Here is a 20411-nt window from a genome sequence, read left to right as displayed (position 1 = left end):
CTGGGAAGGGGTGCATGGGTCTGTTCCTCCCAGCACAGGGACCACCACCATCTCCTGCTGTCCCATGGACCCATCCATTTCCTCTTCTCCCACAAAGAGCAACTGCTCTTGATGGCCCTTTTCAGCAGCATTTAGTCATCAGCCATCAGGGTGAGGAAGGGAGGCCAGACTGGCCTTGCTCCTGTCCTGGAGAGGAAAAGGCAGGGCCACGTCTTTTCAGAGGAAGGCAAAACATCAGCCCTTTGCTGCAAGTGTGTTGCCCTGCTCTGTGAGTGCCTTGTGTCAGCCTGGGTCCCTCTTCTGTGTTCCTCTCCCCAGGGAGAGACCTTTAGTCCTTGCTTCTTGGCCATTAAAAGTGTTTACCTTCTACTGTGTTTTGTTACAGCAAGTGGCCAAGAAAATGAATCTGGATATGAGGAAAACCTCCTCGCTGTGGAAAGACCAGGCCCTTGTGGAGATCAACATTGCTGTGCTGTACAGCTTCCAGGTACTTGAGTGGCAGGACTACATTTTGTTTGGGTCAGGCTTGAGGGACACAGGGACTGTATGGGACAAGTATGGAGACATCTGCCAAAGGACAACAGCAGCAGCTGATACACTCAGCTGAAATGGGGCTGTGCTTTCCTAGTTTTGGGCCGTTCCAGGAGCCTGCAGTGAAATTTAATAATCTCTGTGCCCTGGATGTTGCAAAGACAGCACTACCAGCATCTGAGCTCTGCTGGTCCAGAGAGAGTGCCCCGAAGGGACAAGATCCAGCCCTTCTGTCCCATGCATGAGTCAAGAATTGGGCTAGTTTCTCCCCCTGCCTGCACTTAAAGGTTGAGTAGCAAAACTAGTCCTGGGCAACCCAATTTTAGAGGGTGGGACTCCTTCCCAGAGCTGGATCAGAGCTGCTCCTTGAGTTGTGCAAGCCATGAGAGATTTCCCCAAGGGGCTGAGCAGAGGATGCTCCATCCCGTTCATGCTATCTTAGTCTTTCCTTGGCCTATGACAAATAACAGGAGGAACAGACATCCCATAGCACATCTACTCAGAAAGAACAAGGGTGGCTTTACAGCCTCCTTGGGAAAACCAGGGTCAGCAAACCACCATGTGTCATCTCCAAAGGTACAGTTCTGTAAGACCATGGGAGTGAGGCACCCTTGCGTCAAACATCTAAAATATGTAAAATCTTGGCTTTTGCCTTCTGGGGTGTACTAACCCACAGCTGCTGGCTCTGTTCTCTTCTCCCTCCAACAGAGCGACAAGGTGACCATTGTGGATCACCACTCAGCCACCGAGTCCTTTATCAAGCACATGGAGAACGAGTACCGATGCCGTGGAGGCTGCCCTGCCGACTGGGTGTGGATTGTCCCACCAATGTCTGGCAGCATCACCCCAGTTTTCCATCAGGAAATGCTCAACTACCGTCTCACACCCTCTTTTGAGTACCAGGTACTGTCTGCGCCCTACCTTCCACCAGCGCCGCGTACCCAAAGGTACACCCAAGAGCAGGGTGGAAGCTGGAGCTCAGAAGATGCAGGAAGGGGAGGGACACTACCTAATCTCTTAAACACGCTGTCTCTCTAGGCAGTGAAGACCACGAACGGGTCTAATTGATGGTCCTCCTTAATGTGGTGTAATAACCCCTTGGCTGTTGTACCTTTTCTCAAGGGAATGTTTTTTTTGCCCCTCCATGGGAACATGGGACACCTGAGGCCCCAGCTTTTACCCTTGGAAGTAGCACTAAGCTGAGCTCTTCCCTTTGTAAGTGTGTAATTTTGCACTTCAATGGGTAGGTGAGGAAATGTCCTGGTAGCTGCTCTGTCCCTCCTCTCTCCGGCCTGCAGGTTTGAGAAGAAGGCTCCTGCCAGCTTGGGGATCCACCTATTTGATGTTGGGGCTCCTGCCCAGCAGGCCAAGCAGTGGGCTGACATGCTGCTGCTGGAGTATTTAACACTTCAGACCATGGGAAAAAGGGCCGTAAGCGAACACACCCTCATTAGCCAACCATCCCTGCTCAGGTGGTTTTCACACAATGTGACCTTTAGTCAAGAGCCCTTAAGGAACAATCACAAAACAGGAGCAGTCTGTTCATTTCTGTAACCAATCCACCAGGAACCCTGGTGGTTCCTGGCCCTGATTACAGACAGCCGCCTGCGAGGGCACTGAATTAGCTTCTGTGCACTTGTTCTTTGCTTCAGCTGCCTCCCCTTCTCAAAGGGCCTCTTAAGAAAATAAAACAACAACCTGTGGATGTGTTTCCATCACCTCTCCCCTTCTGGCATTGCCTGCCTTCTTATGGCTTGTGGTTTATTAATGCCCATCTCAGAGATGAGAAAGCATTTGGCCAGATGCTGTTACAAGCCAGCAAGGTTTTATTATATTGCAATTTTTCTGTGCATACTGCATTGCCCAGCTGCCCTGAGAAACCCATGGTGCTTCAAGGATCAGAGACCTTTACAAGAGATAAGAAGCCATGAAGAGGTCAGCTAGTCCTGACTTAGAGGAATTCAGCGCTTGGTGCTGTGGATGCAGCATTTCTCAAAGCTCTTGAGGACTGTCCATCAGCTTCTGCTGCTCTTCTCTCTCCTAGCCGGACCCCTGGAACACCCACATCTGGAAAGGGGTCAACGGGACGCCTACCAAGAAGAGGGCCATCGGCTTTAAGAAGTTAGCAAAGTAAGTACCAGTGGGGTCTGAAAAGCCTTGAAGTGCTTGGTGCTAGTCCTGGTTTTGGGCAGCTCTGCTGGGCTGTTCGATAGTGCGATCCTTCAGACATGTGCGAACTGATGGGTTGTGAGCCACGGGAGGCTTTAGCTGCCAAGAACATTTGGAGAAACAGACAGTTCTTTGAACACCCCATTAGACCACTAAAAGCTGTGTGATCAGGTGAATACTGGATGTTGCATGTAGTCTCTTCTCCCAGACTGGTTATTTCTCCAGTAAGGTGGTCTTCAACTTTCAGGAATGGCTCGCTCACTTTCTGGAGGTACATTGCCTGTTTCTGCTTTCACAGCTCCCTAGGGCAGGGAGATTGCTCATCACTGCTTGGGTCCATGCTGGCACAAGTAAGATGAAATTCGTCTGTATTTATCTTTTTCTCCCTGACTCTTTAGCTGCTTGAGGAGCACTTGTCTCCAGTGCGTGTCTAAACCTCCAAACACCCACTTTGCAAGGAGGAGAGAGATAGGAATGAGGGATCTCCCTACAGATGGATCAGAGCCAAGCTGAAGTTTGCCCTTCATGGCCAGTTGACACCTAGTAATGGGCCATGCTAGTCCTTGTGCCTTGCCAAAGCTCCTGGTCAGCAGGCATGTAGGAATGAGGTGTAATTTGGCCCCTTTGGCTGATCTTGGCATGAGTGCCTCCTCTGTGGGCCATTATCAGGGAGGTTCTTGTTGGAGCTGCTGGGTCCATGGCAGCGGAGCCCTGGACCAAGACTGAGGATGGCTGGGTCTGCCCTGGTGTCTGGGGCCAGGACCAGGTGGCCTGGTGCTGCTTGCAGCATCTCCCCACGCTTCAGTTTCCCTGAGTCCCTACTATCAGTTTGTTCCCACTCTTCAGCTGTCACCTTCTGTGAGCTATTTTCCATGGTGGATCCATAAATATGATCAGCAACTGATGAATGTGCTCCTTCGGCTGACACCAGTGCCTGGGTCTGGGCTGCAGCCCGGAGCTAGAGGAGAGCACAGGAAGATTAATTGAGCCATTGAGTTAGAAGAAACAATGCTTTTATTTGCGTCTGTGTGATTGATAAGTGAATTTATAAAAATGTGAGCATGGCAGGTAATTTAAGAAAAAAAAACAACCTCCATTGTTCCTGATGTAGGGGGGGAGGAATTATTTTTGTAACTCACCATTAATCCTGCCTGAATCCGAGCTAATCGGCTGAGCAAGCGGCAGACCGAGCCCATTGCACTTGGCACAGGTCGCAGCGCAATTTTGGTGCCTGTTCAGACAGGCTGTGCTGGTTCTGGCCAAACTAGAGCGTTCAGACCTGTAGTCCTTGCCCCTCCTGCCCCTTCCCTCCCCTGGGGCCAGTGTAAGCCCTGGGGACAGGGGTCTCGAGACAGCAAAGGGGCAACTTCAATATGCAGAGCTACTCTGAGGAGTGACTGTATAGCAGCAAACATAAACGTTCCTGAGTCTGACTTTGACACAGAGCAGGCAGGACCCACCAGCCTGATGGGGTTTCTACCTCTTCTTTCCTCTTTTTTTTTTAATATTTTTATTTTCCCCAAGTGATTTTTCAGACCAAGAGTATTTCTTCTGTCCTTGGCATAGGCAAGCTGGGCTTCCCTTCTCCTGCCAGTGTAACCAGTCCAGCTGTGGTCTCCATTCCCCATAGAGCATCTGGAAGGAGTGCAGGAGTCCTGCGGAACTGGATCGCCCAGAGCAGGGTCTGTTCACCCTGTTGAAGTGAATCAAGCAGCCCTTACTCTTGCAAAAGCCACAGAGATGCTTTGCGCTCTCTCGGGCTCCTCCAAAAAATGCCCCTTCCCTATTGCAACACACCAGGCTAAACCCAGACCTGAGTTTCTGGTGACTCCATTTAAAGGCTTGAGGGTTCATTCAGAAAAGGTGAAGATATTATTAGGAAAAATAAAGTTGATGTCCAAATTCTGTGCTTATGAATGGCCCTAAAATAATGAACTTGTCACACTGGGTTCGGTGCCCCACCGTGCAACCCAAAGCTGGCTCATGACAACCCCCCTTGTCCCCCATTGCCGTGCTCTCACTGATGCCAACCCAGCAGCACCAGCACAGACAAGGAGACAGTGTTTTTATCCCATCACCTTGGCCAGGATTAGAGAGGCCAGTGACCTCCCAGGGTCCCTCTGCCCTGCTGTCAGAGCTGAGCCTATGGGGAAAAACGGGAGCAAATGCATCCGGTCACGATTGCAGCCACAGGAGGCAAGTGGCTAGACACCTACCTGCAAACACTCAGACAAATGCAGCCTCTCAGCCTCAGGAGGGCTGCTCCTCTGAGGAAAGTTCACAGCATGGCTGGAGTGCAAATCAAAGGGACCGCAGAAAGCCCCGTCTGACCTTCTCAGTGTCTCGGGGCTTTGCGCATGATGTGTGGAACCCGGGCACATCTGCTCGGCTAGGACAGCCCCTGCAGAAAGGCAGCCAGGTAGGATTTAAAGACATGAAGAGATAGAGAAGCCGCTGTTCTTCCTGTAGCTTGGGCTCTGGTTGGTCTCCAGCTTTTCCTTTGAAGTTGTCTGGTCTCTGCTTTCAGTGACTGTTGCTCCAGTTCCTCTTCTGCTTCTCTGTCCCTGCAGAAAGACCACCTCCCTGCCTAGTTTAGCATTTTCTTCCCTATACCCATTTAGGTATTGCAGCTTTGTGTTCAAGCTCCCCAGTCCAGTTTTCCTCTCTGACAAGTTAAAGTTCTTCCATAGCATCTCTGTTGGGCAGCTAACAACAAAAAAGTGATGCTGCAAGTTTGTAAGGCAGGCTGTTCATTTAACAATAAATAAAATGGTGTGAATAGTCTGGGCTAGAGGCACTGTCAAAGAAGCAAGCTCTCTTACCAAGGTATATTTTTGCTTCCTAGGGCTGTGAAGTTCTCAGCCAAGCTGATGGGACAGGCCATGGCCAAGAGGGTCAAAGCGACCATCCTGTATGCCACTGAAACAGGGAAGTCACAGGTCTATGCAAAAACTCTGTGTGAAATCTTCAAGCATGCTTTCGATGCCAAGGTATGGTGCCAGCCCCCAGCCCCTGCGAGATTATGTGCGCATCTATGTGGTCCAGTGAAATGCGTGGCTGCTGGAAAATACAAAGCTCAACGCATGTGGAGCTGCCAAGTGTCTTCAGCAGCTCCCAGAATGGGACCTTGTGGGTCTGGATTGAAGCCTGCACAGACATTTTTTATCTAACTTCTAGCCAGCACTCCTGCAGTAGTAGCTAGCATTGTAGCTACTGCCTCTCAGATGGTAGCCCCATGGCTTGTCTGTGTCCCTGGAGGTTCTTGTTCTCATCCTCCCTGTGTGGAGATCTCTGTGGAGTCAGCAAGCAGATGCTGCTCCCATCTCCAGGTGGACCAGTGTCCGTCCCAGGAGTTTGGCTGGTGGTAGAGCACCCCACTGCGGGCCTCTTGCTAACACCCCTGTTGCTCCCAGGTGATGTCCATGGATGAGTATGACATCGTGCACCTCGAGCATGAAACCATGGTCCTGGTGGTCACAAGCACCTTTGGCAATGGAGACCCACCTGAGAATGGAGAGGTAGGACAGAGTGCAGGGATGGGTGGCAGCAGCAGGGACACGGGCGAAAGAGAGGTGGTGGGGAGCAGAGAAGAGTGTCAGGTTTTTGCTCAGCCTGAGCTGGAATGGCCCAAAACAGGTCCAGGTTCTGCGTGATACCTGGTGCTGTGCCTGCCTGCCTCCAGCCTGCTCTGAGATAGGGATATGTCCTTGTTCCCCGCTGTGAGACTCCATTTACCGCAGAGACGGGCATAACTGACAGCCTTTTTTTTACTTATTCTCTGTAGAAATTTGGCTGTGCATTAATGGAGATGAAGAACCCCAACTCCAACCTGGAGGAGAGAAAGTAAGAGCACCCCAAACCCCTCCCTTCCCACTCACAACTCCTGTGAGCAATCCCCACAGCTGGGACAGCCTTCAGCTCTGCTTTCCTCCTCCCAGAAGGGAATGTGAAATCCCCATGCACGTTTCAAGTTTGCAAAGGTGCAAGGAATGGGACCTGCCTGGAGAACCCAGGGATGGTGCAGGCAGAGGTCCTAAGGAGAACAAAACTTTCTCTTTTCAGCTGTAAGAGGCAGGCATCTACAAAAAACAAAACAAAACCAACAAACCAACAATAAAAGCAGCAAGTCCCCCAAAATCATCAACTCCAAGAGCTGGGGCTGTCCAAGAGACACCAAAATATTAAGAGCTGGAGGTAGAAGGGAGTTCCCAGCTATGTGGATGTAGGTGGGGAGGGGCTTGAGAACCAAATTTAACTTCTTGCATCATGTGAAAATGTGTCTTGGGAAAATAAGAGGTGTTATAAATTCTGACTGTGATGGTTGTAACAGTGAGTCTGGAACTGGGACCTTGGTGACAGGGGCTGGGGTTATAGAAAATCCTGCATCAGTGGAAGATGGGCCTCAGGCATCTCGTTGGATGTCCCAGCGGCTGGGAAGTGAGGGCAGCCAGCAATGTGTTAATCATCTGGGGCCTCCTTTTCGCTATTAAGGACAATATATTTTGCTTAGCTGGGATGATGCTCTGCTCTGGAGTCTCTCCTGAGTTAACACAGTGATGCTCAATAAAAGGCTGCTCCTTAATTAAGGCAGAACTAGCACTGGCCACCTCTAGATGTAATTTAAGGGACTGCAGGAGTTTTTAAGAGCCAGCACAGCCCGTGCCTTGGTTACCTGACAGCAAAAGTGGTCAAAGCACTGGAAACAGCGACCTGCAAGGAGAGATCAAACGGGTGAGAGCTATTTTATCTGGAGAAGAGGAGACAGGAGTGCAGTGCGGTGGCAGACGTCATGTCCAGAAAAGGTGACTGCAGAGGCGAGGGGAATAAATTACTCCCTGTGGCCTCCCCAGGGACAGGCCAAGAGGTCATGGCTGTGGATGGTAGGAAGAGATATTAAGCAGGAAAAAAAGCTTTTGCAGTAAGAAAAGGCATCTTGGAGGAGACAGTCTAGGGAAGAGGAGCAGAGTCAGCCTGGCATTTTTAGGAAAGGGCTGGAGGGAGCCCTGCGGGCTTCCAGCTTCATGTCCACTGGGAAATGCTGAGGATGTCTGAGACCCAGCAGGGTGGGGATTGGTGGCCTCTCTAAGGCACAGCATCTCAGGGAGATGTCAAAGATGCTGCAGCTGTGGCTTTCTGACCACAGCCCAGAGGTTTTGCTATGGTTGTATGGTTATATGTGTCCTCCAGCAAGGGTTTTCCAAGGGTTTCCAGAAGCATTCATAACCCTTCCATATTTAGGGACCTGCAGTTCAGATGCAGCCCATCCTTCAACAGTCATCTCCTGCCACGAAGACCTCTTCATGGCAGCAAAAGCTGTTGGTGCCCTGACATTGGGCCCAGCATCCAGGTGGGGAATCTGGGCTTCATGCCCGTTTAAACCAGTGGGCTGTGCTGCCCTGCCTTGGCCATGTAACCCCAGATGAGGACATGACCAAGGGATGGCAGGGAAAGAAGTGGCTCCAGCCTGATGGAGTGAAGCAGAGGAGCATGAGAGGTCTGGGCAGGGACGAGTAGGCTCTGGAGCAGAGGTGGAGCACCAGACTCTGTGACCCTGGCAGTCATCTTGCTCTGGGGTTGCGTCCTCTGCGTGGTGTGCAGGAGGTCTGCTGTGACTCATCCACACACTACTGCTTCATCGCTCCAGCAGTATATTTAGAAACTCTTGTGTAGAGCAATTTTTGAAGACGGTTCAGTTCAGAAATACTTCTGCTGTTGTCAGATTTTTAGATTTTTTTTCCTCCACTCCCCTTCTCCCCGCCCTCCACCCCCCGCTTTCACTCTTTTTTTTAAACTTCTTATGAATGAAAAAAACCTTCAGAATATCAGTTCAGACATATACCCGACCTCATGTGTGAGCCAGGGAAGGACAGGTAAAGCTAAAGGAACTGCACTGCTGGGAACAACGTGGTGGCCAACACCTGGCTCAAACCACTGGGTGGTGACGGGAGGACCCATGGAGAAGACCAAGTCCAGCTGGGGTGATGCCACATAGGGGCTGCTAGGGCTTGTCCCCAGGAGAGAGCACTTTTCTCTGCTCTAGCCCCTGATCACTGAACCTGCTCATGAAATGCTGAGCCCTGAACTCGAGCCTGCTCTGGTTTGGTCTCCTCTGAGCACGCAGCCCAGTGGGAACCACATGCACATCTGTCAGCACTGTTAATACTTGATGCTGTTGCTGTTGGCAGGAGCTACAAGGTGCGTTTCAACAGCGTCTCCTCGTATTCGGATGCACGGAAATCCTCAAGTGATGGCCCTGACCCGAGGGACAACTTTGAAAGCACAGGGCCCCTGGCTAACGTCAGGTAAATAGGACAGGGTGGAGGGTAGCAATTTCTTGGTGCCATACAGAGCCCCTTTCTCCTACCACAGCTCTTTCTTTCCTCAAACATGATGTATTTTTGCAACGTGCAGCTCTCTCATGCTGGCATTGGCCATGGTGGTGCAGGAGGGGGAGATGTCCATGTCCCCCTCAGCTTGACTGCCACAACTCTGCCACCTCTCTGCAGGTTCTCTGTGTTTGGGCTGGGGTCACGCGCTTACCCCCATTTCTGTGCCTTTGCCCGGGCGGTGGACACCCTCCTGGAGGAGCTGGGCGGGGAGAGAATCCTCCGCATGGGAGAAGGAGATGAGCTCTGTGGCCAGGAGGAGTCCTTCAGGACCTGGGCCAAGAAGGTCTTCAAGGTAACCCCCTTCCCTTCTGCTCCAGGGGGCAGATGGACACGGGGACAGAGCAAAGCTGCTGGTCAAAGCAAAACTCAGCTTCTCCTTCCCTACGCTGGGACACCCGTCCGTTGCTCTGACTCATGATAAAGAGGTTCTCCATGTTTTAGTGGAGCTGGTGTGTGCACACTGCCATGGGATGAGCACTAGGTTGAATTCCTACATTATCCCAGATGCCTGGAGGAGAAGGGTACCATGAGATGTGCCCATGGCCACTGGTACAGTCCAACATTGGGGTTGCTTCCTCCATGTGTTGGCTCTGGTGGGCTGGGAAAAGGGGGATCACGGGGCTCAGTCGGGAAACACAGAGGTAGTTTGGAGATGCCTGAGAGCCTGGTATGTGCTGCAGGCAGCGTGCGATGTGTTCTGCGTGGGGGACGACGTCAACATCGAGAAAGCAAACAACTCCCTCATCAGCAATGACCGGAGCTGGAAGAGGAGCAAGTTTCGGCTGACCTATGTGGCTGAAGCCCCCGAGCTCACACAAGGTATGAGGATGGGGTCACCCCGGAGGGCTCTAGGTGTGGGGCAGGTGGAGGAGAAGACGTAATGGGCTCAAGTCACAGCAAAGGGGCCAAATCTCCTTACTCATTCTGTGTTGAATTCTCAGTATTTGTCTTGCCTTTCCCCTCCATCTGCCCAAGGAGCAGGTTGTGATGGTCTCAGGCCCCTCTGGCTGGTTTCTGTCTGTATCTGCAACAGTGATGTTGGGATCTGGTCTTATCTCCCTCCTCCTGACCCTGTTTTTTGAAGCAAAGAGCTGGAAACCTGGGAGCTTTCCAAGCTTGCTCTGTCCAAATGCCGCTCCACCAAGCATTGCAATGCAATGGCAGGTCCAGCCCACCGACCCCTGGCCCCTCAGCACGGCTCCTGCAGCTGATGATCTGCCACACTGCCTTAGCTCTTCCCAAATTCAGGCGCTTTGCTACCAGCCAGGTGGTACTGGCAGCGAGAGGTCCATGGCCGCATGTGAGGGCACGTCCTCATGCAGGCAGTTTTTGGAGTCTTCTTTAGTCACTAACAAAAGGGACACATCTTTTGTTCCCCCTTGGCATTTCTGATCCCCCAGGCTTGTGAGGAGATGGGGGCAGGAGGGTGGTCAAGCCCATGGTCCGCTGGCTCGTTGGTGTCAGCCAGCCTTGGTCTGAAGGGCTGAACCTGCAGCGATGGCTGACGGCCCCTGCAAAAGCCAATAGCCACCTGCCGCAGCCATGCTCTGCTGCAGTGCTTCACTGGCTCTTCTTCTCTGCAGGACTCTACAGCATCCACAAAAAACGTGTCTATGCAGCCCGGTTTATCACACGCCAGAATCTCCAGAGTCCCAAGTCCAGGTAGGAGATGCAGTGGCCCCAGGACCTGTGGGAGATGGATGTGCTTGTGGTGCACCCAAGCATCCATGCACGCAGTTCTGCAAATACCCCTTGACCTCTGGATGTCCCATGGATGCCATCTCTGTGCAAATCATGGCCAAGGCACATTAACCCAGTGCAAGGTGTTTCTTGCCACTGCATAAATGAGCCTCCTGCCCATGAGGGTGAGAAGATGGGTGGAGTGGCAGGGTGGATGCAAAGAAAGGATAAAATTGCTGAAGCAAGAGGTTAAGCTGGTTTTTTCTGTTTAAAAAGTCCCCGAGGGTGAGTCAGCGGTGAGGGGAGGTGGGCACTGCAGTGTCCTTTCCAGCTCCCTGCTGTGACTTTGGTGACATCCTCAGCAGGGAACCAGGGCTTGGACACCACCACTGCCCAGCACACCCAGTGGCTCTTCAGGCCAGACCTCAGCAACCCCCTGAATGACTCCCCCAAAACACTCCCTGCCTTTTCTCCTTTCCCTACAGCCGCTTGACGATTTTCCTGCGCCTCCACACCAATGGACACCAGGAACTGCAGTACCTGCCTGGGGACCACCTGGGCGTGTTTCCAGGGAACCACGAAGACTTGGTCAATGCCCTGATCGACAGGCTTGAAGATGCCCCTCCGGCCAACCAGGTGGTGAAGGTGGAGCTCCTGGAGGAGAGGAGCACAGCTCTAGGTAACCAGGGCCACCTCAGTGTAGAGGTGGCCTCTCTCCTCCTTGCCCATTCTCTGCAGTGGTTCTTGTAGCTCCTTGGGGAGGTGGATGAGCCCCAGAAGAAATAATTTTTTCCATCTTGCTGCTGTTTTGCCTGGATTTGGAGCACCTCCTTCAGTGTTCCTTTGCCCAGAGCCATTGTTCATCTGCACTTGGGATGCAGAGCAAGGGTTTGAAGGGTGAGCAGGGCCCTGGGGAAGAGACTTCCTTATTCTTCAGAAAAATTAAAGGAGCTTATATTCTCATAGAAAGAGCAGTGTCTAGGACTGGAAAAAAGAGTTGAGGGATCTTGCTGGACCATCCCAACACTGTATTTCAGGGATAACTCTGATACCCTACTGCCATGCACAATGTAACAGGAGATGGAAAACAGCACTAGCTCTGAGTGACCAAGGCTAAAGATGGTGGAGTATCAGACTCGTATTTGTGCTCATTGTACAGCATCTCACTCGTCGTGTGAGGGTATCTCACTGACTCTTCTTTCCAGCTCTTCGTCATCCACTGTTTCAGAGCTGATATGGGGGAATGAAAGTAAGGATTTGTCCACCTTGGCTCTTATGCTCAGCTGATCCTATGGTTGTGCTGAATTCCCTCCTGCCAGGTGTCATCAGTAACTGGACAGATGAGAACCGTGTCCCACCATGCACCATCTTCCAGGCTTTTAAGTACTATTTGGACATCACCACACCTCCCACACCCCTGCTGCTGCAGCAGTTTGCTTTGTTGGCCACGAGTGATGAGGAGAAGAGACGTCTGCAGGTCCTCAGCAAGGTAAAGCTCCAGATCCCAAGTTCCTCAGGGTCCTGGGGACAGCCACAATCCCTGGACATTTTCATTTCACACCATGGTTAGGCTGAGTCTCCACCTGTGACAGGAGGGCTCCTTCTGCCTGCCTCCAATGTCCCCCCCCCCCAGCTTAGCCATAGACACGGTGGGACATTGTCAGAGACATCTGACTTGGAAGAGATGAATGCTGCAGCTTTCTTCTCCATCTTTCCCTGTCTGCAGGGCTTGCAGGAGTACGAGGAATGGAAGTGGTCCAAGAACCCCACCATTGTGGAGGTGCTGGAGGAGTTCCCCTCGGTGCAGATGCCCTCCACACTGTTGCTCACGCAGCTCCCCCTCCTCCAACCGCGCTACTACTCCATCAGCTCCTCCCCAGAGATGTACCCAGGCGAGGTCCACCTCACCGTGGCAGTGGTCTCCTATCGCACAAGAGGTACCATGCTCACACAGGGGTCAGTGGAGATGGGCTTGGTGTGAAGAGCAGGGAAAAACCATTAGCACATGGGCAGCACCACAAGGTCTTTGGCAGAGAGATGACACTTTAAAGCCTTTCTACCTGCTACAGTGACTGGATTGCTTCAACCCGTGACACTGCTGTCCCATGTTATGGAGAGTGGCCATCCATCAAAGGGCAGTGTATTGCAGAGATGGGTACCATCAATAGACCACCTCCAGAAGCTCCAAGCTCCATGTGGGATCATGTTTGCCCACATCAAAGTCCACGCTGCTACAACTAGCCAAATTTCTGTACTTGTGCAAGCACTGAGGTGTCCAAGCAGCACTGGTCATGGTGTAGATGGACACAGCCTTGTTGGCCCTGCAACAGCAGGACACAGGGGAAGACACTGGCCATTTATTGTGGTTGCCATGGAGGGCTTGTGTCTGGAAGCATCACAGTGGAAGCTGCTTCTCCCAAAAAGGGCCAAGGAGAAATTGGGTGCTTCCTAAGTATTGTGGAGGTCCAGCTATCCCAGGGCTGGGTCCTGGGTGAACTTGGGTAGCTCCACAGAGGGATTCAAGTGCCAGACTTCTGCCAAGTTCATGGGGGATGGATGTAGAGACACTAAAGTTTTCAGTGAGGTGTGCATGGGGGAAGTAGCAGGGAAGGTTTCAGAAAGGAAAGCATCTGGAGTAGTTGGCTGGTACATCACGTACAGACCTCCGTTTCCCCAATCCTAGATGGAGAAGGACCAATCCACCATGGAGTGTGCTCCTCTTGGCTCAATCGGATACAGACCGATGAAGTAGTGCCCTGTTTTGTAAGAGGGTAAGTGGTCCACACAAGGCCAGGGTTGAAAAAGATGGGGTGAGCCCTCTTGCAGGATGAGCTCTTTGCCCTCAATTCTTTTTTGTACAGCACTACAGATGCAGAGAAAACAGGGCTGGGTTTGTAAGCAAATGGGTCCCTCTCGGGTGCAGTTCTTCTGCACTGAAATGTCAATTTTTTGGGATTTCACTTCATTTTCTACCCCCTCCTTCTCTGGGTGGTGTCTCAGCTTGCTGTGGACAGAGGCGAGGGAGGGAGCACCCTGTGTGGGTTTAACTGGTGTCTTCAATGTGCACAGTGCACCCGGGTTCCACCTGCCCCAGGACCCCCAGGTACCCTGCATCCTCATCGGCCCTGGCACCGGCATCGCCCCTTTCCGGAGCTTCTGGCAGCAGCGGCTGTTTGAAATCCAGCATAAAGGTGAGTTGAGGCTTCTTCTTCCTGCTCCTTATCTCAAGCAGTGCTTGGAGGCAAAGGGCTTCTTGAAGTGTGACTGTCCCAGGTGCAGGCTTGGAGGTCAGCTCAAGCTCCCAAAACAAACTCCATAAAAACCCTTCTGTAAAACTTTGCAAGCTTTTTTTATGGCAGAACTATAGCGCTGGCATTGTTTTTATGTAAAATAGACATTTTCCACTGATCATTTAGACCACTTAGACAAAAAAAAAGTTTAATTTCTCCCCAAAACCTGGCACATGTGCCCCTGCCCTGTGACCCCAGGCCATGCACAGGCTCACTCAGTGTATTCCTCCTCCTTGCTGGTTTTCCTCCCTCCCTGATTGGCCAGGGAAGGCTCCTGGGAGCCTCTCACAGGCAGATCTGGAGGGAGGTGGCTTGCAGAAAGGGGGTACTGGCGATCCCTGGACTAACTGGCTTTCCCCATCTCTCCCCCAGGTCTGAAGCCTTGTCCTATGGTCCTCGTATTTGGCTGCCGGCAGTCCAGGATTGACCACATTTACAAAGAGGAGACGCTCTTTGCCAAAACCCAAGGTGTCTTCAGAGAGCTGTACACAGCCTACTCCCGGGAACCGGACAAACCAAAGGTACACAGCAGGCACTGCTCCGGTCCTGGCGTGCAGCCCTGGGGTCCTGCAGCCATCCCCACCAGGCAGGAGCACATAAGGAGGGCAAAGACACATCCTCCTAAGCAGGTGGGCAAGGAGGTCCTGGTGGAGTGGCCCAAAGCCAGTGCAAACATCTCGTCCAAATTCCCACTACCGCCTGAGTAGGCCTAGCAATGAGATCTGTGGTGAAGGTGTGAAAATGGAAGAGCAAAACAATGCTTTGCTGTTTTCCCCTGTCCTTTTCTATCATTGTGGATGCTGTGAGGTGCAGGCAAGCTCCCACAAAGCAGTGGTTGCATTGCGCTGCTGTCTTGAGGGCTGCTGGTGCACACAAAGCCAACTGGAGCATGCAGGTGGGCAGAGCTGAGATGCTGTAGGTCATCTCAGCTCCCACCTGCTCCTCCTCCTGCAGAAATACGTGCAGGATGTGTTACAGGAGCAGCTGGCCCAAACAGTGTTCAAAGCACTGAAGGAGCAGGGAGGCCACATCTACGTCTGCGGGGATGTCACCATGGCCGGGGATGTCCTCAAGACCGTCCAGCGCATCGTGAGACAGCAGGGCCAGCTGTCGGTGGAGGAGGCAAGCGCTTTCCTCAGCAAGCTGCGGGTGAGTAGCATCTGCACCACGTGACACCACGCGACCTGCTGCCACCGGCGCTGCACCTGGTGCCTCCTCCCGCAGAACAGGCAGCACCAAGGAGATGGGTGCTGGGAGGGACAGATATTGCAGCTCCCACCCACACCGCTTGCACCCAGGCAAGGTCGGGAGTGTGATCGTCCAAAGCCTTGGGTGTGCAGTGGGAGTCACCTTGCTTTGCGGGCGCTCTGCATCAGGCTGCAGCACCCTCAGTCTGTGCTGTGTTCCAGTGATGAGCCTGGTGCTGTGCTGAGTACTGGTGCAAGCCCTTTTGGGCACCCTTGGTAGCCCAGGCAAGTCTTGTTCACCTTGCTGAGTCCCTGCTGTCCCTTCATCCCTGCAGCAATCTAACAGGGCAGTTTGTAGGTCCCCCTCCCCACATCTCCTCTGTCTGTGGCTGGCTGGATGATGCAAACACATTGCAGATGTTGCAGCTGAAGCATAAATGAGCACAGGTTGTGACACAGACCCAAGGATGGATGCTCAAACGGCTCTGCTTCTGCCCAGAGGATAACTCAGCCCAATTCCTGTGGGACTGCCCCTCCTCAACCACGTCCCCACGCTCCACCCAGGAGCTGAGGGAGCCCAGAGACATGCTTTTAGCTGGTTAGCAAGCAAAAGCTCTCAGACACAGGCTGGCTTCAGGCTACTTGTCCCCATGATGGCCAGGCAGTCCCTGTGTTGCCAGAAGCTGAGGAGGTCTAACACCCCGAGCAGCTCTGCCACTGCCCAACAGTGTGACCTTGGGAAGGTCATTTCACCTCTCTGCTCACTCCTGCCCCTCTGTCCTGCTGGCTCCCCCAGCTTTTGTCACCATCCCCAAAGCATTTGCTGTGTGTTTCGTCCCTATCCACAACACGAGAGCTTTCTGGTGCCGCAGCAACCCTGACTGTTTGTAAATACTCATTTTTTTCCCCTCACTGCCCCTCTCACATCTTCTGTTTCAGGATGACAGCCGGTACCACGAGGATATTTTTGGAGTCACCCTGCGTACGTATGAAGTGACTAACCGCCTTAGATCCGAGTCTATTGCATTCATTGAGGAGAGCAAAAAAGATACGGATGAGTGAGTTGACATGTTTATTTTAACCCCTGCCTCCCAAGCGCGTGGGCTGTGGATGGAATCTTTAACTTTTGGATGCATATGGGCCTCCTTATAGCACAGACTGAGAAAAGACATTTGATTTTTGCTGGCTGGGGGGGCCTGGCAGGCTCCAGGGGTGCAGGCAGCAGGTACCCATGGTGGGAGAGGTCTCCAGGCTGCTGTGTGCCTCATTAGGAAAGATCTAGAGGCTTTTCTTTCCACTGTTGTAAAAACAAACAAAAGAACTAAAAAGCCTTGACATTTGCTATGTTTGTTTCTGCTCCACCACGTCCTGCCATTTGCTCAGCTCTGTCACGGTGGGATTTTCCCTGGCTGAGCAGAAGGATTATTTAGGATAAAGGATGGATCTTGCTCCTTGTCCTGGCCCTGGGCAGCCTGGGGTGCAATCCCTTCCCTGCACTCCTGGCTGTTCCACATAGCAACCAACTGACCCAGAGTGGCTTTCCCAACATCCCTGAGGTTTGGTAGAAATTTCTCTCCACTGCAGGACTTCCTCTGCACTGTGTACAGAGTGTCTCAGTTCCCCACCTCTAGGCAGGGATAAGAGTCACTACCTGCCCACCTCACCCAGCTGCAAAGGGGTCTGTAAATTCCTGTCTACAACATGGAGAGTCCTTGGTCAGGATGCTCAGAGGCTCCTCACAGCTCCCTCTAAGGCTGCCCTTTCTCCCCTTTCCCTTGCAGGGTTTTCTGCTCCTAACTGGACCCTTCACCTCGAGGGGATGCCAAACCAGTCCCAGCACCTGCTGCCCCCTCCAGCTGGAGGGCACTGAGTTTTGTATTTCACGGACACGGCTGCTCCTTTTCTGCTGGGAACTGCCCATGGAAAGTGCTCTGTCTCTTGTCCTGTTGTGGTGTCCTGATGATGATTTTTATTTCCTTTTCTTCCTCTTTCTCTTGCTCTTGTCCTGTGGCTGTTTCTTTTCACCCCTTTTCTCTTCCCTGGATTTCCCCACTGAAGTACAATGGCTTTATAACCTGCAGTGGCTCTTTACAGAACTTCACATTTCTCCTTCTTCTCATGAGGGCATTTTGCAGCTGCATGAAATCACCACCTTTGTGATCATCCGCATTTTTGGTGTTTTCCGAGAAAGCAGAGGTTGCAGGGGCTGGGCAATAGCTAGGTCTTGCTGCTTCACCAGAGCTGTAGGCTGTCCCCCCCCAACCCACCAGGCTTCCCCTTTCCCAAGCTTGGGGCTCGGCTGAATCCTTGCATTTTTGTGGCTTTCCTTTGGACTTGTACAGACCTGTGCATATGCCCGAGGCTGGGGGAAGGTGATGTGCAATGCCCTCATGCCTATGAACTTTGTTCATCACCAGGCAGCCTGGGTACGAATGTGTCTGTTTTGATCTGAAGGGTGGTTGTCTCTGATTCACATGTCATGATTTCTCCTAAATGAACTCTGTGCTATGTTTGCCACCTCCTCTGCTCCCTGTTCCCCATCAGCCCCTCGTTTTGCTCAGTCCTCACCTTTGCTGTCATGAAAGTCCTCCCACAGAGGAGCAAGCACCGAACACATGGGCTGATGTGTATGTGATGGAAAAACTCGCGGCAATGCCTGCTGCTTGGCCAGGCTGACCTCTGGAAGGCGTTACGGGACATATGTGATCTGCAGCTGTGATGCCAGTGGGAGAGATTGAGAGAACAGCTGCACCCCAGAGCTTTGCATGCTGTGAATGTGTGAACCCTCTCCCAGCTGAGACTGGAAAGCCACGAGGATGGTAGAGAAGTGGCTCCAACCCCTGCTGCAAGAGGCACCTCCTGGTAAAAAAAACCTATTTGGAAGGCAGCATCTGGAGGGTTATGGAGGCTCCTTGGTGAGGATATGCCATCCGAGGACTCTCGAAAGCCCAGAGAGCGTCAGCTCCACCTTCGTGCAGTCTCATGAGCAGCTCTAGGACAGCAGACCCCAGCCACTTCCACACCTTTGGGAGCAGAAGGTGCCAGCACAGAGCGACCTACCTGCCAAAAGAAATACATGTGGCATCTCGGTGGCAAGCCAGTCCCCTCTGCAGGCTCTGTGCCACCTGCCAGTGGCACGAGCTGTCTCTGCCGGGACATCTCATGTGAGAAGGGAGGTGAGATTGGCTGCAAAGATGCTCCGTGATTCTGGGTTCTGACACACTCACACCTCGGCCCTGCTGCAAAAATCTGGCCCCAAAGCAATCTGTTAACATGATCACAGAAAAGTATCAGTCTCTTTAACAGAGAAAAGCTGTCTGCAAGGTGCATGTGTGACCTTGTGTGTCCTTCCTCCTTCTCCTCCCTTCCTCACCCTGAAGAAGGTTTGTCCCTCCCTCACTGCCAGGATGAGGACAGCCAGGCATGGCTGTCACTCTTGCTGGAGGCAAGGGTACAGTGTTGACATTTTGAGCTGGTGGATGCTGATCATTTCCTCCTCTCCCTGCTCTGCTGCACTGTGCACTGCTGCATCTATGGAGCAAAGCACCAGCATTTATCCAGGAGCTGCAATGGTGAGCTTCTCTTTCAGACAGCTAAGATTAGCTGCCCCGAGCCAAACTCGGAACAAAAAGAGCTGCAAAAGGTTTGCTGCTCTCACAGCAAGTACAGGCTGCTCCCCTGGCACCAGGTTGTGCAGTTATCCCCCACTCAGCCAGAACCTCTTGCCCTTTCCTGCTGCTTGGCTGGCCGCTTCTCCATGTACTGACCATCTTCTGCAGCTTTGACTCCTTGAATGCTTCAAGCAGCTCCAAGCAGCATCCCAAAATCCAGGAGGAAAAGGCTTCCAGGCACTGGGAGAATTTGAGATCCAGGTCTCGGTTTTGCTGGTCCTAGCAGAGCATCACGCGTGGCCTCCAATGCGAATGAATGCTGCCACGGTGTGGCCAGAACCCAGCTCGCTGGGCTGGCAGCGCTGCCCGAGCAGGGTTTGGAGCCAGCTGCAAGGCCAGCTTTGAGTCACTGCCTGGGGACTTCATGACCTACAGATGAAAGCAGAACAGGACAGGAAAAAGGGCAGCCCAAGGTCCTCCTTTGCAGGTTGTGCCCTAATCCCAGGGCAGGCAGTGGGATGGGGGAGCTGAGTCCCTTTGCTGCTGGCAAGTGTGAATTTGGGCAGAGGTCCTGTCTGTGGGAGCCACCTCCCTGTCCCTAGGGGTGTGAAGCAACATACCACAAGCCTGGGCCTAACATCCTAGTGCGATGGCTGCAGAAACAGAGCTAGAAAAAGGAATTTAAACTAACCTCTTCTTTTTGGGAAATTTGATTCTGGGTCTAGGTTTTGTGCTCTTATCCTCCTTTTAGTAGAAGGAGCACTGCAACTTGAAGAGCAGGTAGTGCCCAAAGAAATGCCCTTGTCTCCATCCTCTTTCCAGCTCATCTTGTGTTACTGGCAATTAGTTTCCTCCTGTCCTGCCTTCTGCCTGCATTGATATAACATCTCTCATCTGGAAGTCGTATTGCTGCTGGAGCCTGGGAGATGAACTGGCTTGCTTTTCCTGCACCCCAACCTTGCCACATCCATCTCCCCCTTCCACTTAAGCCACCAGTGGAAGCAGCTGGGGGAGCGCAGCAGAGAAGGGAACGGGGTGTGTGCCTTGCCCTCGGTGGGATCTCCAGAGGGATCTGTGCAGGGCAGACTGCCAAAGCCATCTCAAGTTCAACAGGCATTGGGTAGGTGAGTCCTTCAGAGCCTCTGGAAGGGTAATGCTGGTTTAAGGGCATCCAGCCTGCCTGGCCCTGGAGAAGAAACCCCCTCCCTGCCGTGAAGGTCCATGAAGTTAATTTGTCCCCCATAGCTGCCTCTCTGCTCCCTCTGCCTCAGCAGGACCAATCACTCCTCACAAGCAACACCACTGGGAATTTTGATTCATTTTTTGTTGAGTCAGTCTCAGACGTCTTAGCTTCTCCTTCATCCCCCTTACCTGCAGGGGCTTCACACTCCCCTTGAGCTTAATTTTCTCCCACAGCTAAGGGGGAAATACACTTGCAGATCTGCTTTATCATTCCACAAATGCAGCTCTTCCACCAGTTGTCTAGACTCTGCTCATCTCAGTGTGACATTTCTGATGTGTGGTATCTCTGGCATGCATAAACGGTGGAGAGCG

The 20411-nt window shown here is 52.4% G+C and overlaps 1 protein-coding gene across 2 annotated transcripts in view; it reads left to right on the top strand.

Annotated features, from left to right (window-relative positions):
• The window catches only part of NOS1 (nitric oxide synthase 1 (neuronal)), a 36249-nt gene extending 19941 nt beyond the window's left edge, over positions 1 to 16308 (top strand). For both annotated transcript variants that reach the window (XM_010191246.1, XM_010191247.1), the window contains 18 exons: positions 386 to 487; positions 1240 to 1434; positions 2576 to 2661; positions 5546 to 5690; positions 6114 to 6218; positions 6485 to 6543; positions 8886 to 9002; positions 9207 to 9381; positions 9770 to 9908; positions 10673 to 10751; positions 11255 to 11448; positions 12089 to 12258; positions 12496 to 12706; positions 13453 to 13540; positions 13839 to 13960; positions 14432 to 14580; positions 15014 to 15208; positions 16186 to 16308. In XM_010191246.1, coding sequence (XP_010189548.1) covers positions 386 to 487; positions 1240 to 1434; positions 2576 to 2661; positions 5546 to 5690; positions 6114 to 6218; positions 6485 to 6543; positions 8886 to 9002; positions 9207 to 9381; positions 9770 to 9908; positions 10673 to 10751; positions 11255 to 11448; positions 12089 to 12258; positions 12496 to 12706; positions 13453 to 13540; positions 13839 to 13960; positions 14432 to 14580; positions 15014 to 15208; positions 16186 to 16308 — 2454 coding nt within the window. The remainder of the gene's footprint in view (positions 1 to 385; positions 488 to 1239; positions 1435 to 2575; positions 2662 to 5545; positions 5691 to 6113; positions 6219 to 6484; positions 6544 to 8885; positions 9003 to 9206; positions 9382 to 9769; positions 9909 to 10672; positions 10752 to 11254; positions 11449 to 12088; positions 12259 to 12495; positions 12707 to 13452; positions 13541 to 13838; positions 13961 to 14431; positions 14581 to 15013; positions 15209 to 16185) is intronic.
• The last annotated feature ends 4103 nt before the right edge of the window (positions 16309 to 20411 follow it).

The sequence above is a fragment of the Mesitornis unicolor genome, unplaced genomic scaffold (genome assembly GCF_000695765.1).
Source record: "Mesitornis unicolor isolate BGI_N332 unplaced genomic scaffold, ASM69576v1 scaffold4069, whole genome shotgun sequence".
Lineage (NCBI taxonomy): Eukaryota > Metazoa > Chordata > Aves > Mesitornithiformes > Mesitornithidae > Mesitornis > Mesitornis unicolor.
Note: the sequence above shows the minus strand (reverse complement) of the source record. Positions and strands in the feature narration are given on the sequence as shown.